Raw genomic sequence first — 18,039 nt, forward strand, 5'->3', positions numbered from 1 at the left:
AATTGATATGATTACCTTATTAATGTTATCTATATATATATATCTCATATTTGTGTCGTGTCAACTCATTTATGACTTAGTTAAAAATATTATTTATTAAATATGTGAGTTGGTATTTTAAAATACTAATATCTTATATTGTTAAGAAAATAGAGTATATAAAGTACTAACAAGCTTACAAAAGAAGCATGTTCTGTGCACGAACTTGACCTAATTTTATATTTTTATCCTTTTTTTAAAGCGCTAGGTACTTGTATCTATAAAGAGAATGCTTGGATCATACAATATTTATTCAACTATATATAAGAGCTCTCAACTTTTTTTATTTTTCTACACCTCTAAATTTCATTTGTTGTTCAAAATTATCATGTTTTGGGTGTACTTTGATAGTAGTTGATATTGAAACTTAGAGATCATATAATTTTACTTGCCTTACTGCATAAGAAAATCTTTCATTGAATTTCAAAATTTAATATTTTTTTTTGGCACGCCTTGTCCCTTGATGTTTGGTTAACTCGCTGCTATTGTTATTCGTTTTTTATTTATTTATTTTTTATACGCCTTATTTGTCTTACTACATTACTCAAGATTTTCAACACTATTGATATATTTAGCATTATACAAATATGATAGTGTGACATGAATTGTCATACTTACACATGACTTAAAGGGTGTTTTAGGCATGTCAATTTTAATTTGTGACTCATTTGATCCAAATTGAAAAACTGTGTGGTAATTTGTGAAAATGTACAAATCTGTAAGGCACGTCTATTTATAACGTCTACTAATTTTTGTTTCAACATGCCTTAAATTGTCGGATTTCACAACTTGGACTTTGTCTCCTTTTGCCAATATGTACTTAACAATAATGTACAATAAAAATACATGACAAAACATAATTGGAATTATTCTCAAAAACCGAGTCACCTAACGTTTATGGTGGTCTACAAATGGGTCCAATTTTTTAGATTCCATTCACCTAAAGTTTTTTCATGGCGTGTTCATCGACTGTATTCAGTGCCATTACAATTAGTAATCCTACATGGAGAAAATTAGTTTATTTTACTTTATTACAATAGAAGATAATTTTTTTTAAAAAAAGATATATTATCCTTCATTAGAACGATCGATTCCAGTTGTAGATGGTAATTTGAAAGAACTAAGGTATTTTAACTTAAATTTATCTCTGTCTTAATGAAAATTATGCTTTTTTATTTAATTTTTTAAAAAAGAAGATGATAAAGTTTTTACATAATTTTACTGTAGTAGATTTTTCTTTTATCAGAATAAGTTCCTTCAAGAAAACAAGGTGGAGAAAATGTAATAGGAAGATTGCTTAATCTTGGAAAAGAAACACGCTATTTAAAACAAGGAACTTAATTCATGATTATGATTCAAGCAGCCGTTAAATAGTAAACAGAAAATTAGGCAGAAGATTGAATTGTTTGCAAAAAGAGTGCATCACCTTTTAAGATTTATACAGCTTATAAATGTTAACTATGAAGTCCAAGCATTTAAAATGACTATTTTATATATTACTCTCTCTCTCTCTTAGTGTTTGATTTGAGTTTGTGAGGCCAAAATATAATTAATTGGACAATGGATGGATCTTTAATCTATTTATCTTATAAAATGATAGACTAATAAAATAATTTTTTAAAAGAATAAATAAATAAATGGATTTTTGTGCCTGTTTAATAGGGATGGCAATGGGGAGGGGAGGGAAGGGGACCAATCTCCCCGTACCCATCCCCGATATTTTGTGTATGTCTCCGTCCCCGTCAAAATTATTTAAGAGAATCATCATCCCCTCCCCGAATAATAACAGGGGATCTCCGAGGGTCCCCGATCCCTGAATAATTAATATATTTTTTTTTTGTTTTCGATTTTGAGTTAATCATATTACATTAATATCTATTACAAAAGTTACATATATTAAATTAGTAAGTAACGCAGCATGCAAGAGATACAAACTATCATGAACAAATTAATAGCCTAATACAAAATTGTTACAAATAAAATCAAATTTATATTCAAAATTAACTTTTCAATGGTGGCGTGGGCACTTTATAAATGTGGATTATTCCCTTTACAGCATAATAGTTAAGTCAAAGCAAATCAAAAGTAAATATTATATTAGATTAGATATTAAAATTGTGATTTGCTATGGACAATTATAACATCTAAAAATAAATAAAAAATAGATTTAAGTTTAAAATATTTAATGAATATTTAAATTAAAACAAAAAGTTTTGGACTAATAGAATTTGTCCAGTCTTTTTAATGTCCTAAATAAAAATTTAGGACTTTAATTAGTTAATTAGGCCTAAAAGTTTAATAATATAAATATTTTGATATTTTTTATTTTTACCAATACTTATAATTTTATAATTCAAAATTTATTATTTATTTACTAGTAATTTAAAAAAAATAAAAATTAAATAAAAAATTAAAATGGGGAAATGGGTAGGGGATGGGGATTCCACATCATCCCCGTCCCCTCCCCGAATAAAAAATTGGGTAAAAAAATTTCTCCGTCCCTTCCCCAAATAACAAAATTAGGTATGAAATTATCCTCATACCATCCCCGTATGAGGAAAATCCCCACGGGGATTTTTGTCATCCCTACTGTTTAACTTAATTGAGTGATAAGTTATGGTCACCCAATTATCATTTTATAATTGATTAAGCATAGCCTCCGGATATCTATTCAACCCTTACTTAAAAGGATAATATTAAAACAAGCAAGATTTTATTGATGTAACAATTTGTCATATTTCTTCTTCATATAGTCCTACTAAAAATCTATCATTATGTTAGCTGAACCAATCAAGCCGGTAATCAGAAAAGATTTTAATTGATCAGACTAGTTTCAGTTCAAATTTAATCATTTTAATTTTTTTTTTTTGAAAAAAAAATTGATTATTCAATTGTTATGCTAAGATTTATCCTTTTTCTTTTTAATAATTATCTGTCAACTTAAGACTTTTGGATCAAATCGTTTATTTAACATAGAATGAGTTAAAGTCTGAAAGTTTAAACAATTTTTTTAACACTAATTTGTAAATAAGGTTCAATTATTTTTCAATCTATCTATCTACGGGTTTCAAGTAATTTGTCTAACACGTTGCTTCCAAACTCAATGTTCAACCTCCCGAAACAAATAATTTCAATGGAACACACAAATTGTAATATAATATCCATGTCCATGTGAAGAAGTTGAAGCAAGTGAATGATATTATTACTTTTTCACATAGCCTGGAAAAAGCAGTACAGGCATTATGCTTATGCCCGGTAGCCAGTTAAACAATATAATTGTAAACGAAAACCAGGCATGCTGATGGCAGTTCAAAAGCCTAAGCTTGTCATACTTGTGGATATGGATTCAAGTTCTTTCTGTAATTAGGGAAATTATCGTTGCACCATTTCTGTTTTGTCTTATGTTCATCCAACCACCACAAAATTCTTACATGTTCTCTGCACCACATTTCTTTTTTAATTTATATCAACTAGCCACTTTTACACTAACACCGTTAAATAATTTCAACGAAATGATAATTTTATCCCTAAATAAATTAAAAGATTATTTTATTTTATAAAAACTTTGAAAAATAAAAAAATTATTATTATAAAAATACCCCTAAATTCAATATATATAAAAAAAAAGAAATCCCAAATAGAGGCGCTCAACTGATTTTTATTAAATTTAGATTTTGTAAAATTTTAATAATTATTTTTATTAAAATTATAATTTTGCAAAATTTTAATAAAAATAACTGAATTTATTTATTAAAAAATTATAATTTTACAAAATTTCATTAAAATAACTAAATTTATTTATTAAAAAATAAATCCCAAAATTTTAATAATTTAGGGGATTTTTATTAAATCCAAAATTTTGAAATTATTTTTATAATTATAATTTTTATTAAAAATAAAAATTCTAATTTTAAGATTTATTTTTTATTGAACTTAGGAGTATTTTTATAATAATAATTTTCTTATTTTTTAAAGTTTTTATTAAATAAAATGGTCTTTTGATTTATTTAGGGATAAAATTGTCATTTTGTTTAAATTATTTAATAGTGTTAGTGTAAAAATGACTAGTTAATACAAATTTAAAAAAAATATGGTACAGAAAACATGTTAAAATTTTATGTTGGTTGAATAAATATAAAATAAATAAATAAAAATAGTGCAATGATAATTTTCTAGTAATTATTTGGCAATAGGTTCGGTTTGTTCTGGCCCCAGATGTCCAGACTTCACCACGACAACCCGTTTAGACAAGAGCGGAATTCTGATTGTAGCTTCTGAGGGGTGGGGAAAAAAAAAGGGTCCAAAAGTTCGCATTTCAGATTCACTTAAGCTCAAACAAACTCATTTTACAACTCAGTGTCGGTGCTCAAGATGCAATACTCTTGTCTTTGTCTAGTCACAAACAGAAAAGGGCGACCCATTATTTCACAATCAAGAACATCACAGTTGTTAGCATAGATTCTAATATTCTATACAATAGCAAAGATCCCATGATCTCAAACCGATCATATTTGGGGGATCAAATATCCAAAATTTGTTTTCTTTTGTGTAAATACTAATCAATAACAATGATCAGGACTCTCCCAATCAATCTGGCCTCGTCAATATGCACAATGACCATGTCGAACACTAAATTATCGAGTATAAGCATAATTTTCATGGCGAAGAACCCCACAATACCGCAGCAACGACGGTACCACTCTCTGCCTCAGAAACGGATGCCTCTCTCACTCTCCGTAGTATTTCCAATTTCACCTCTTCTTTCTCCGTTGAAGTCAGCCCTTCTCCCACTTCTACCTGCACTGCGAATCTTGCAACACAATTTGCAAATGGCCCATTTCCAGCTTCTTCACGATCACATATCACTTCACTATCACTATCACCATTAATGCGTTGATCTCTTTTAATCAAATTGTCTCCATGTTCTGATCTTTGCAACTCCATTAGCTTACCAATCAACCCTTCTTGTAACATCGCTTCAATCACTTCCGACCTCCCGATATATGCAATTTCACAAACACAATCCAATGCTGCAACTTGCACCGACAAATCTGCTGACCCCAAAAGCTCAATCAGTTTTGGGATTAATCCTCTCGAGTGAATTTCATCAACCAAAGGACTTCTAACTAAGTTGATAAGTGAAAACAGAACCCGAATTGAACTACTCGAACCCATTGATACTAAAGCTTGAATCGTTGGACCCATCAGCACAAGTCCCACAAACACGTTTCTATTGAAACTAGCTAAAGCATCAATAGCAAGTGCTACGTGTTCCCTCACTCTTTTCGAACAATTACTATCACATAACAACTTTTCAAGAATGGAAAACACCTTGGCTTTCAAAACCAAATCTTGAAAATCAATATCGAAACCCTTCAGCATGCGCTTCGTAAACTCACTCAACACTTCCACCTTCTCCTCCTCCTCCGATTCTTCAAGTTCAAGCGTCTTTACAAGATTTACAACACTTACTCTATCAAAATAAGCCCGAATCTCAGCCTCAATTGATTTTACAACTTGGGAAATCTTGTGCCGGGTGATTTGGCGGCGAACGAGTGATTTCAAGCCATGATCTTGGATCTTTTCTAGCTTTTCTATTAGGGTTTTCAGGTTGCAAAGAAGTTGTGAAAGCTTGGAGAGGCATGGGGTTTCGAACAAGACAGAGTATGGTTTTGTCTCAGGCTCTAAGAGAAATTTGATGGGTGCGTATGATGAAGCGTTCGATGTGAAAAAAGAGTTGCTTTGAATATCTTTCAAAGCTTTTCTGAGAGATTCCAGTAGTTTTAATACATGTTCTTGGTCCATTTGATTCGATTCGATGATTGGTGAGCAATTCAGACTGCCTATGACTCGAGGAACTGAGAAGAGAAGAGTACACGGACTGTGTAAAACCCAACTGCCGGTCCACAGTAGACATATTTTACTTTTCCATGCGGCTTCACCCTCAAGTCACCGTGTTGTAGTTTTTATAAGCACATGTATGAATTACTAGAGCCAATAAATAATTTTGAAATAAGATGATGATAATAATGATAATAATAATAATAATTTATTATTTTATGATTTTATGATGATTTTATATAATTAATTTCTTTATGTGCGGACTACTTATTCATATATTATCACTTAAAAATATATGGTATAAAATTTTTAAAAATTTTTCATTATATATATATATATATATATATATTATCCCATTACATATACACACACGAGTTGTATATCTCTTTAACTACATAACATTAGTGACGACGATAAGCCTTAAAAAGGTAAATATCAATAGATTTTTTTATTAGGGGAATTATGGAAAAGCCAACTCTAAAATATTCAATGATCTCTGTGAAAAAAATAAATAAATAAAATTCAAAAGTCATTATCGAGTGTGAGTACCGAACATTCTTGTATGTTCATATTTTGTATCTTTTATTTATTCATTTTTATTATTTTTCAAAAAGTATAGGGGTGGGCCCCGGGCACACCGAACATTCAGTACTCTCTAGATTTTGTAGTGCTGGCATGGCTGGGAGTGTTACAAAAGTTGGGCCTTCTACCGATTGAAGCATATGGGCTGTCAAATGGGCTCTGCTAAACCATGCCCAACGACCAAATCATTGTAAAGCAAGTCATTTATTTTAATTATGGAAAGAGCGAGGCTATTGATATCTCTTATGAAGCCCCACTTATTTTGTATTTACAAATTTATCTTTTATATTTTAAATTATATTAAAAATAAAACTTGTCTAATTAAACACACCTACTTTATTTTCTTAGCCTTATTTTTTTTCCTTTATAAGCCATTTAAATCTACAAAATTTGAAAAAACAATGATTTTTCATAGAATAAGAATTTGATCTAAATATAAAGTAAGTTTTTGTAGGTAAGATAATTTGATAAAGTTTGTTTAGTTAGGCTAAGTTTTTTTTTTTTTGGGGATATGCATATACTTGTCTTTATATATATACTCAGGTTATTACATACTAAGAAAAACTAAAAAAGATGGAGATTAAAATAAGAAATTCATGAATGTTATAGCCAGGAAGAAATTGAAAATTATTTGAAATGGGAGAGGAGAGAGAGAGTTCCTAACAAATATTTTTTTTTTAATATTTCCCAGAAGTACTATGCAAGGGCTTATTTAGAAAGTACATCAAATTAGGGTTATCTTAGGAATTAAAAAGCATATATATAGAAAAGAAGTTTGAAGGGAATGTTAGAGGTGTGGCAATAGTCCAACTCTTATTGAAAATGTGTAGCTATTTATACTTTATAATATATTTTAAACACTCTAATTTTATATCTATTATATAAATTTCTGTTAAGTACAATTCATTAAATTGAATATTACATAATTACTTTGAACACACATGCAGTACTCATTACTTAATATATAATTCTCAGATGTTTAAACCCTAAAACTTTTATTTCCAAAATCTTAATTAGTATGTACATGAGTAATGAAAAATTAATACTCTGAAAAGCTTTTACGATAAAGAATTTGTGATACTTATTTTTCAAAAATAAGAATAAATACTTATTTTTACAAGTTGCTTTGCTTCTCATCCTTTTATTTATTTATTTATTTATTGGCAATATATATAGAATACTTTTTACTACTACGTTCTCATTGCAAGTTGCTTTTGGGGGAAAATCCAATAAGAAAATAAATAAGTAAAAATTAATAACTAAAATTGCGTTAAATAATTTATTTACAACTTTGACTTGATTTTGTTGGTATACGTATGTGTTAACTATCTTAAAATTGTGTGTTAATAAAATAGTTTTATTGATATTTTAAGTAAATAAAGTTAATTAATTTAAATATTTTAATTTCTTTTTAGAATTTAAAAGAGCGTATAAAGTAAAACTTCATTTCTTAAAATTAGTTCACAAGCATACAAAATAATAAGTAATTTTTAGAGTGCAAATGACACTACCTTATTGAAAGACATACAAGGATTTTGCTTTAAATTACTTTTTAAGTTGTCTATTTGGGATAGCACAATTTGCTTTACCATTGCAGTAAAAGCAAAAGATCAACAGATAAATTCCATCTAACAAAAACCTTGGAGGAGACATTAAAAAAAAAGTTTAAAAAATTACTAGTTTACGTATATTGACATTATAGTGTTAATAAGAGTGGAGTTCCCACATAAGGAGTCAAAAAGAATTCAAATAAATCCTCTTTACATGATTAAAACTTAATAAGTGCATGTTTGGTATGGCTTATTTAAGAGCCATAAGTGCTTATTTAATCGTATAAGCACTTTTTAAAATTTTTTATGGTGTTTAATTATTTCTTTAGTAGAGTTTTTTTAGCTTAAATAAGCTAATTTACCTCTACTAGTAAAAGCCCAAAATTTGAGCTTTTGGGAGTAGAGGTTATAGTGCTTTTCTAAAAATATATAATATAAAAAATATCACACAGTTTAATGGTTCAAAAGTGCTTTTTTTATTGACAACCAAACACCCAATGACTTTTTGTCCAAAAGCTCTATTAGTATAAGCTCTACTGTTATAAGCTCTATTTAATAAGCTGTACCAAACGGAGCCTAAATCACTAGTATTGAGACTCAAAAAAATTATGAATTAAACAAATATTAATTAATCGAATTATAATTAAACAGGTTGACCCAAGAAAAGATTATTACTTAATTGAAATTTTAATTTATTGGCGTTTTCTTGTAATTGGTTGAGATAAATAATAGAGTATTAGATTCATGTCTGTAAAAATAGAAATATATTTATGAAAAATAGGAGTAGAAAAGATTCACCTACCTAAATTTGGTAGGAAAAGTATGGAAATAATATAAAATCAAGATTATTTTTCAAAAATAGGTCCCTTACCTTTTTTTCAATTTGTTTTATTTTTACTTTTAATAGTAAGATTACAAAAGGTAAAGATTCAAACATACACCAAATACTTTGTCGTGCTAGAAATACAATCCAATCGATTGACAGGAATTCAACATTTCAAACACACAATTCATACGTGATTGATGGACTACATATCGATTGCATGTCTGGTGTGACAATTCATAAAAGTATATATATATATATATATATATGTTCAAAATAACTATTTTACATGAAAAAAATTAACATTTGGTAACCCAACTTTATAAACGTAAGAACATTCAATTGTATGACCCAAAAAGGAATAAAAAAAAAGAAAAAAGAAAACTCAGATGCTGTTGGCCACAAATAGAACCAAAAACTAAGATCATTAAAAATCCACAAAAGCAAATCAACGAACCAGGCCCCACCATCATACGCTTGCCAACGTCACTGTCTGCTAGCTTGCGCTTACCACTTCATATTTTAACCGTCAACGACCGATCTCCAACTTCCCACCAAGTTACCAAACCCCTCTCCGTCCTCCCTCTCAAGGTAAAAATCAAACCTTTCATTTCAGATTTCAATACGCATATGCTTCAATTATTTAATCAATTATTTTATTTTATTATTTACTTGCTTTTTTTTTACAGCGGTGAGACTAGAATAAAACAGCAGCAACAGCAATGGCAGTATCATTTGCGAAGCTGGTGCCATTGTTTCAAATCATGTTGTATTTGACATTACTATTAATCTTGAATAATGGAACTGCGAGGATCACAAGTAGATTCATTCGTACTGAATGGCCATCTGCTGATATCCCTCTCCACAATAAAGTTTTTGACATCCCAAAAGGTCACAATGCGCCTCAACAAGTAAGCAAAACCCCTTTTCATTTTGATTCTTTGACCCACTTGAGTTTAATTTGAGTCCTTTTTTGAGATTCTATGTAAAAGATGGGCCAAAACTTTTCATTTCCAATGGATATTAGAATAATAACTTAATTTAAAGACTCTTTTTGTATTACTGGAAGCTAAATTCCCTCCCTATCCATGTGAGCAGGATTTGAACCCCGCTTGTATCACTCAAGAAGTGTTACCATTTGAGCCAACTGGCGCCCACTAAATTTTTCATAATTTGATAATTTGTGGTATATAGTAGCTTTCTATATTCTTGCTATTAAATTTGCTTACTGTGATTTGTTGGTATAGGTGCGAATCACTCAAGGGGATTATGATGGAAAGGCTGTGATAATCTCATGGGTTACACCCAATGAACTGGGGTCAAATAGAGTACAATATGGAAAATTAGAGAAGAAATATGATTCTAGTGCTGAAGGCACGGTGACAAACTATACCTTTTACAAATATAAGTCTGGTTACATTCATCATTGCCTTGTCGATGACCTCGAGGTAAATGTTAGCTAACTATTCTAGTGTACACTTCATAATTTCTGGTCTTTTACAATGACACAAAGTACCATTACAAGATCTGAGATGGTGACTCTTCTCGTGAATTTTATTCGTATCCTCTCGTGCTAACACTTCATAATTTATGGTCTTTTAGTATGACACCAAGTACTATTACAAGATAGGAGATGGAGACTCTTCTCGTGAATTTTGGTTCCAAACACCCCCAAAGATTCATCCAGATGCTCCTTATACTTTTGGAATTATTGGTAACATGTCTTCACTCTTATAATCTCTTGAAATGCAGATAAGTTTCATTTTCATTTATTAACAAACAGGACATTTAGCTTCCTGAATAAGGAAGTAATTGTGTTTTTCTGAAAAAAGATATAATGTATGGTATAGATCATTTTCAGACTCCAAACAGACTAATTAGAGTTGCTGGAAATTACTTATTACATTTTCAGAATTTTCTCTATTATAATTGTTTTTGTAAAATTTTAGGTGATTTGGGTCAAACGTATAATTCACTTTCCACTCTCAAGCACTACATGCAGAGCGGGGGACAGTCCGTATTATTTCTTGGTGATCTCTCTTACGCGGATAGGTACGAGTACAACGATGTTGGTATTAGATGGGATTCATGGGGTCGTTTTATTGAGCAAAGTGCTGCATATCAGCCTTGGATTTGGTCAGCTGGGAATCATGAGATAGAGTTCATGCCAAACATGGTACCTTGAATTTCATTTCGATTATCCACATGAAATTTTAAACATTTAGTATACCAAGATTTTAATATGAATGTAAGTTTCATCTTTTAGGCAAAAGGAAAAAATGACTTTTCCTGTTATGCTGTATAATGCATGTAATGGCTTATTTATTATTATTGAACTCATATGCCATAGCTTAATTTTCCAGGGGGAGGTTATTCCTTTTAAGTCATATCTACATAGAATAGCTACACCTTATACTGCCTCCAAAAGCACCAATCCACTATGGTATGCTATTCGACGGGCATCTGCTCATATCATTGTCCTATCCAGCTATTCTCCTTATGGTAACCTCTCTCATTTCCATAAGTAATATTTTACGACATTTACTTTCACATTTTTTGTCTTGTATTTTAAATTGTTGTGGACGTGAATATTGACCATCGCTCGAATCACCAGTTCTCACAGAGTCAATATTGAATTACTTTTATTATCACCCAAAAGGAAAGAAAGGATTCTTGTTTATTTTATTTTATTTTGGGATGATCAGTGAAATACACACCTCAATGGTGGTGGCTGAGGGAAGAGCTAAAAAAGGTGGACAGGGAGAAGACACCTTGGCTTATTGTTCTCATGCATGTTCCGCTCTACAGTAGTAATGTGGTGCACTACATGGAAGGTGAAAGTATGCGAGCTGTATTTGAGAGCTGGTTTGTCCATTCCAGGGTCGACTTCATCTTTGCCGGCCATGTTCATGCCTATGAAAGATCAGTAAGGATGTCTTTTCCTTTTCATTTTTTTTATTAATAATCAGATCAAAGAGAATGAAGTGAGTACAAACCAGTGTAATAAGTAACAAAGATTGGTAATATGAATGCTACTTTCTTATTCGGGTTAGGTCATCATCGAATTCTGAAAACTCTTAAACTTTTGTTTTTGACTCTGGGTAACAATAGGCATTATTCTGTTTTGTTCTGTTTTTGCTGTCAAATATAGTTTTGTCTCAGAAAGAGTAATTTTGTTGATTGCAGTACCGCATATCAAATATACACTACAATTTCACAAGTGGTGACCGTTATCCTGTACCTGACAAATCAGCTCCGGTTTATTTAACAGTGGGAGATGGAGGAAATCAGGAAGGTCTTGCTGGAAGGTAAGGCAAATCTGCCGTGTGAATCTTCTGCAATGAAATTTGAGTTGGAGGTGGCATAGCATTTCTGAAGTATCAAGTTTTCCAATATATTTCTTGGCAATTTCTGGACAATTAATAGTTATCCTCATATTTTCAATTCATTGTTAGGTTTTTAGACCCGCAACCAAATTATTCAGCATTCCGTGAAGCCAGTTATGGTCATTCTACATTGGAGATTAAGAATAGAACTCATGCATTCTATCACTGGAACCGGAATGATGATGGGAATAAAGTAACTACAGATTCTGTAGTATTCCACAACCAGTACTGGTAAGTGTAGTCTTTTTGCACTTCTCGTTCTCATAGCGAGTGTGATCTTTTTTCATTTAGTTGGCCTTGATGCATTGTGTCTCAGCCTTCTAACGTTTCAAAAAGGGTTAAAAAAACCTGGAAGTCCAACAACGACCATTAACCAATTATTGTTCACATGTGTTTAAGAAAAGGTTTGCAACTGTTTTGGTACTGCAAAAACTGATTTCAAACAACTAAAAACGTTCTAACTTAAGCGCACAACATGCGGGAAAATGAGACTGAGTTGAACTGCCTGATCTAATTATTAGTTGTTTATTCATTATTCCCAATCATGAAATTTCCAAACCAAACTGGGATGTTGTACAGGTCAAACAATCTGCGGAGGAGAAAACTCAAGAAGAATCATCTAAAGCCGAGAGTTGAAGTCCGTTGAAATTATCTTTCATATTCATCCGACCCTTTCCCTTGCCTCCACAATCTCTTTGGGTATGCTGGGGTTATCAAATACTTTTACTTGTGGTATCATCACTTCAATTGCTGGGGAATGAAGTATGAGCGTAGGATATACTGCTAAGCTGAAGAAGAAATTTAACTGTGATGTCCAAGGAAAGGACCATATGCATTTCTGGAAAATGCCTACACAGAGGAGTTATTACCATAGAAAATCCAATCCCTATATAGTTTTGTAAATTCACAGATTAGAATGAATAATTTCTGTATTTTATTGATGAGAATTACTCCTCTTTAAATAGATTACAGGAGAATAAATCAAATCCCACAAAATCAGAGCTATAACAGCTAGAAATCTAATTCTAAGGAAACAAATCAGTAAACCTATTTAAGGAAATAAATCTTGCCAAATAACATAGATCCTAATATATACAATTCTAATTATGTATAATTCTGATTTCATCCACACTCCCCCTCAAGCTTGGCTATAGATGTTGATGAGACCAAGCTTGCCTTCAAGAAAGTCATGAGTCTGTTCTGAGAGTCCTTTTGTGAGGATATCAGCCAGTTGGTGAGATGTAGGCACATATTCAAGCTTGATAATGTTTCCATCAAGCTTTTCTTTAATAAAATGTCGATCAACCTCCACGTGTTTAGTCCTATCATGATGAACAGGATTGTGAGCTATACTAATTGCTGACTTATTATCACAATAGAGCAGCATAGGTTCTTCAAATCCAATCTTTAATTCCTTCAGCACCCTTCTTATCCAGATAAGCTCACACACTCCATGTGCCATAGCTGTAAACTCGGCTTCTGCACTACTTCTAGCAACCACTGACTGTTTTTTGCTACGCCAAGTCACCAGATTTCCCCATAGCAGCGTGCAATAACCAGATGTTGATTTACGATCATTAATTGATCCAGCCCAATCAGCATCTGTGAATGCTTTCACCTTTCGATCATTAGTCTTTGCAAAAAACAAGCCTTTTCCGGGTGTTTGCTTCAAGTATCTCAGGATTCTATATACTGCATTCAAATGACCTTGACATGGTGCGTGCATATGTTGACTTACTAAACTCACTGCAAAGGCAATATCCGGTCGTGTATGTGAGAGATAGATAAGCTTTCCAACTAGGCGTTGATACTGTCCTTTATCGACCAGCCCTCTTTCAAGCATTTTTCCTTTGTTGCCAAGTTCAACTGGAGTCTTACTCGGCTTGCATCCCAGCATGCCAGTTTCTTCCAACAAATCTAAAGTATATTTTCTTTGAGAGACAGAGATCCCCTTCTTACTCCTTGCAACTTCCATTCCAAGAAAGTATCTTAACGCTCCAAGGTCTTTAACTTCAAATTCCTTTGCCATCATTTGCTTGACTCTTTCTACTTCTTTGTTATCATTTCCAGTGACAATGATATCATCAACATACACTATAAGAATAGTAATTTTTTCATTTTCAGCATGCTTAACAAACAACGTGTGATCAGCTTGTCCCTGGACATAGCCAAATTCCTTGATAACTTTGGAGAATCTGTCGAACCAAGCCCGTGGAGACTGCTTCAGACCATAGAGGGACTTGTTGAGTTTACAAACAGTGTGACTCCCTAGGTTTTCTTCAAATCCTGGAGGTTGACACATAAAAACTTCCTCTGCAAGCTCACCATTTAGAAAGGCATTTTTTATATCAAGTTGATGTAGAGGCCAATCAGAGTTTACAGCCAAAGATAGAAGAATTCTGATAGTGTTGAGTTTGGCAACAGGAGCAAAGGTCTCAGTGTAGTCAATCCCGTACGTTTGAGTAAAGCCCTTGGCCACTAGACGCGCTTTGTGTCTTTCAATTGAACCATCAGCCTTATACTTGACAGTGAATACCCATTTACAACCCACTGTATTTTTTTCTTGTGGCAACTCTACCAGGCTCCATGTATTGTTCTGTCTAAGGGCGTGCATTTCTTCAAGAACAGCAGCTTTCCACTCGGGAATAGATAGGGCCTCTTCAATGGATCTAGAAATCAAAACACTAGACAAACTCGAGGTGAAAGCATGGAGTGAAGGAGACAGATTTGAGTAAGATATGAATTTAGAAATGGGGTGATGAGTGCAAGATCTAACACCTTTTCTTAATGCTATTGGCATATCTAGATCAGGAATAGGACTGAATTTACCTGACTCGTTTGGTGAATGAGACTCTACCATCGGTTCATCCTCGTGACTGTGAGTAGGATTCATGATTTCTTTATTTGCTTGAGACTTTTTCTTTCTAGAGTAGACTTGCAATTCTGGTTGTTTAGATATTGAAAGTGTTGAATCTCCTCTTGTTTCCAATACTGGTGAAATTGGATCAATTACAGGAGGACTGATTTTAGTTGACTCAGGAATAGAGACGGCTGTATCCAACTTAACATCAAGTAAGGGCAGGTCATGGATATCCCAAGAACAGCAAGCTTCATCCCATTTCTCCCCCTGAAGCGAAGTTGGAGAAAAATATGGTGTATTTTCAAAGAATGTGACATCACAAGAAATATATGTTTTTTTAGTTTTTGGACAGTAACACCTATATCCTTTTTGGGTTGGAGAATAACCAATGAAAACAGTTTTGATGGCTCGAGGGTCAAGTTTACTTCTATTATGGTCATGAATATGGACAAATGTTGTGCAACCAAAAATTCTTAATGGAAGTGTATTAGACTTAGAGACATGTGGGTAGGTTTTTGAAAGAACAGATAAAGGGGTTTCAAAATTGATAGGACGACTTGGCATACGATTTATGAGGTAGGTAGCAGTGAGGATAGCATCCCCCCACAAGTACTTTGGGATATGCATGGTAAACATGAGTGCCCGAGCTACCTCTAACAAATGACGATTTTTTCTTTCCGATACTCCATTTTGTTGTGGAGTATCAACACAAGAGCTTTGATGTTGAATTCCATTTTCTAACAAATAATCACCAAGAATGGAATTGAAATATTCTTTTCCATTGTCAGTTCTTAGAACACGAATTTGGCTTTGAAATTGAGTTTGAATCATTTTGTGAAAAACTTTGAATATGTGACTGGCTTCAGATTTGTTATGTAGGAGATAAACCCATGTAACCCGTGTGTGATCGTCTATAAATGTAAGAAACCATCTTTTCCCATGGCAAGTTGTAATTTTTGAAGGTCCCCATATGTCACTGTGGATCAAAGAGAATGGAGTGGAAGGAATGTAAACCTTTGGAGAAAAGGACATGCGAGTATGTTTAGCTAATTGGCAAATTTCACACTCAAAAGAAACAGTATTTTTATTAGCAAACAAAGACGGAAATAGACGTTTTAGATATAAAAAACTAGGATGGCCAAACCTATGATGCCATAACATTATTTCATTAGTACTAGAAATAGATGTAGAAGCAACACCAAACAAAAAAATTTGTTGACTCTTTGGGTGATCATCATTAAAGTAATAAAGACCATCATGAATCCTAGCACTGCCAATCGTCTTCCCCGATGATAGGTCCTGAAATTGACAAGAAGAAGACAAGAAATTAGCAACGCAATGATTGTCACGTGTGATTTTGCTAACAGAGATTAGGTTGCATTTTAGGGCAGGGACATGGAAGACAGATTTGAGGATTAAATTTGGAGATAGTTTTATGTCACCAATTCCAACTACTAGTGTAAAAGATCCATCAGCAATTTTAACCGTGATATGTTTAGAACAAGGGACATAAGAGTGAAAACAATTAGAGCTACCTGTCATATGATCAGAGGCCCCGGAATCAATTATCCAAGGGTCTGTAGATTGAATCATTGATTGGGAATTTAGGACAGAGTAGAGTTTACCAGATTTGGCAACAGAACATGATCCACTGGTGGAGTTTGCATAGTTGGGTGGATGGGTCTGAGAGGCATTGACAGAAGATAAATTGAGAAGTTTGCATAGTTGGTCAATTTGTTCCTTGCTGAACGGAATAGATGCACCAGAGTGGTCTTGATTGGATTGGGTATGGTGTGCACGTCCGTCATTTTTTTTTCGAGGCTGCCAATTTGCTGGTTTCCCATGAATCTCCCAACACTTGTCCCGAGTATGTCCAGGTCGATTACAATGATCACACCATGGTCGCTTGTTCGAACGATGATCAGGATGCTGCTGTCCATTTGAGTGAGTTTTAGTAGTCATTAAGGCTGATACTTCTGGTGCGGATGGAGGTACAGATTTGTCATCCGAGAGCATCACCTTTCGCCTAGCTTCCTCACGTCGTACTTCTGCGAAGGCTTCGTCAGTAGAAGGGAAAGGCTTTTGAGCCATCACTCGGCCCCGTACCTCATCTAGATTTCTATTAAGACCAGCAAGGAAATCAAATACTCTTTCTTTTTCAAGGTTATGCTTTTGCTTGACACTGCACTCAGCACAAAATGAGTCATCTTCAAAAAACAGATCTAATTCTTGCCAAAGATCTTGGAGGTCAGAAAAATATTGGGTGACAGAGTTGGAACCCTGTTTCATCTCCTTCAATTTTGAACGAATCTCAAAAATCTGAGAAGCATTCCCAAGATCAGAGTACATCCGTCGAGCTGCATCCCACACATCTTTGGCTGTCTTGAACCAGAGATAACGACGACTAATTTGTGGTTCCATTGAATTGATGAGCCATGCAAGAACAATAGAATTTTCAGACAGCCATGTCTTGTACAATGGGTCAGTTGTCTTGGGAGCAGGGAGTTCACCAGTGATGTAGCCCAGTTTACCACGCCCACAAATCACAATCTTGACTGACTGTGCCCATTGTAGGTAGTTTCTACCATTTAATTTGTGGGCTGTAATATGAAGAGATGCATCGCTTCCGGAAAGAGAAGCAATTGGGATGGAACTAGGCTCAGCCATAGATTGGCTAGATGTTGAAGATCCGGTATTGTCACCAGATGAGATGTCGACTTCTTTTCCAGCCATAAGAGACAATTAGTCCTTAGTCTCTGATACCATGTAAATTCACAGATTAGAATGAATAATTTCTGTATTTTATTGATGAGAATTACTCCTCTTTAAATAGATTACAGGAGAATAAATCAAATCCCACAAAATCAGAGCTATAACAGCTAGAAATCTAATTCTAAGGAAACAAATCAGTAAACCTATTTAAGGAAATAAATCTTGCCAAATAACATAGATCCTAAT

The 18,039-nt window shown here is 33.1% G+C and overlaps 1 protein-coding gene across 1 annotated transcript; it reads left to right on the top strand.

Moving 5' to 3' along the window:
* The first annotated feature begins 9,220 nt into the window (after positions 1–9,220).
* LOC102631486 (bifunctional purple acid phosphatase 26-like) lies at positions 9,221–17,896 on the top strand. Its single transcript, XM_006483337.4, has 10 exons — positions 9,221–9,426; positions 9,525–9,746; positions 10,083–10,283; positions 10,438–10,549; positions 10,785–11,011; positions 11,199–11,337; positions 11,541–11,761; positions 12,022–12,143; positions 12,291–12,452; positions 12,801–17,896. Exons 2-10 carry the CDS (start codon positions 9,558–9,560, stop codon positions 12,865–12,867), a joined length of 1,440 nt encoding a protein of 479 aa, XP_006483400.1. The 5' UTR covers positions 9,221–9,426; positions 9,525–9,557; the 3' UTR covers positions 12,868–17,896.
* The last annotated feature ends 143 nt before the right edge of the window (positions 17,897–18,039 follow it).

Source organism: Citrus sinensis, chromosome 1 (assembly GCF_022201045.2).
Source record: "Citrus sinensis cultivar Valencia sweet orange chromosome 1, DVS_A1.0, whole genome shotgun sequence".
NCBI classification, from domain to species: domain Eukaryota; kingdom Viridiplantae; phylum Streptophyta; class Magnoliopsida; order Sapindales; family Rutaceae; genus Citrus; species Citrus sinensis.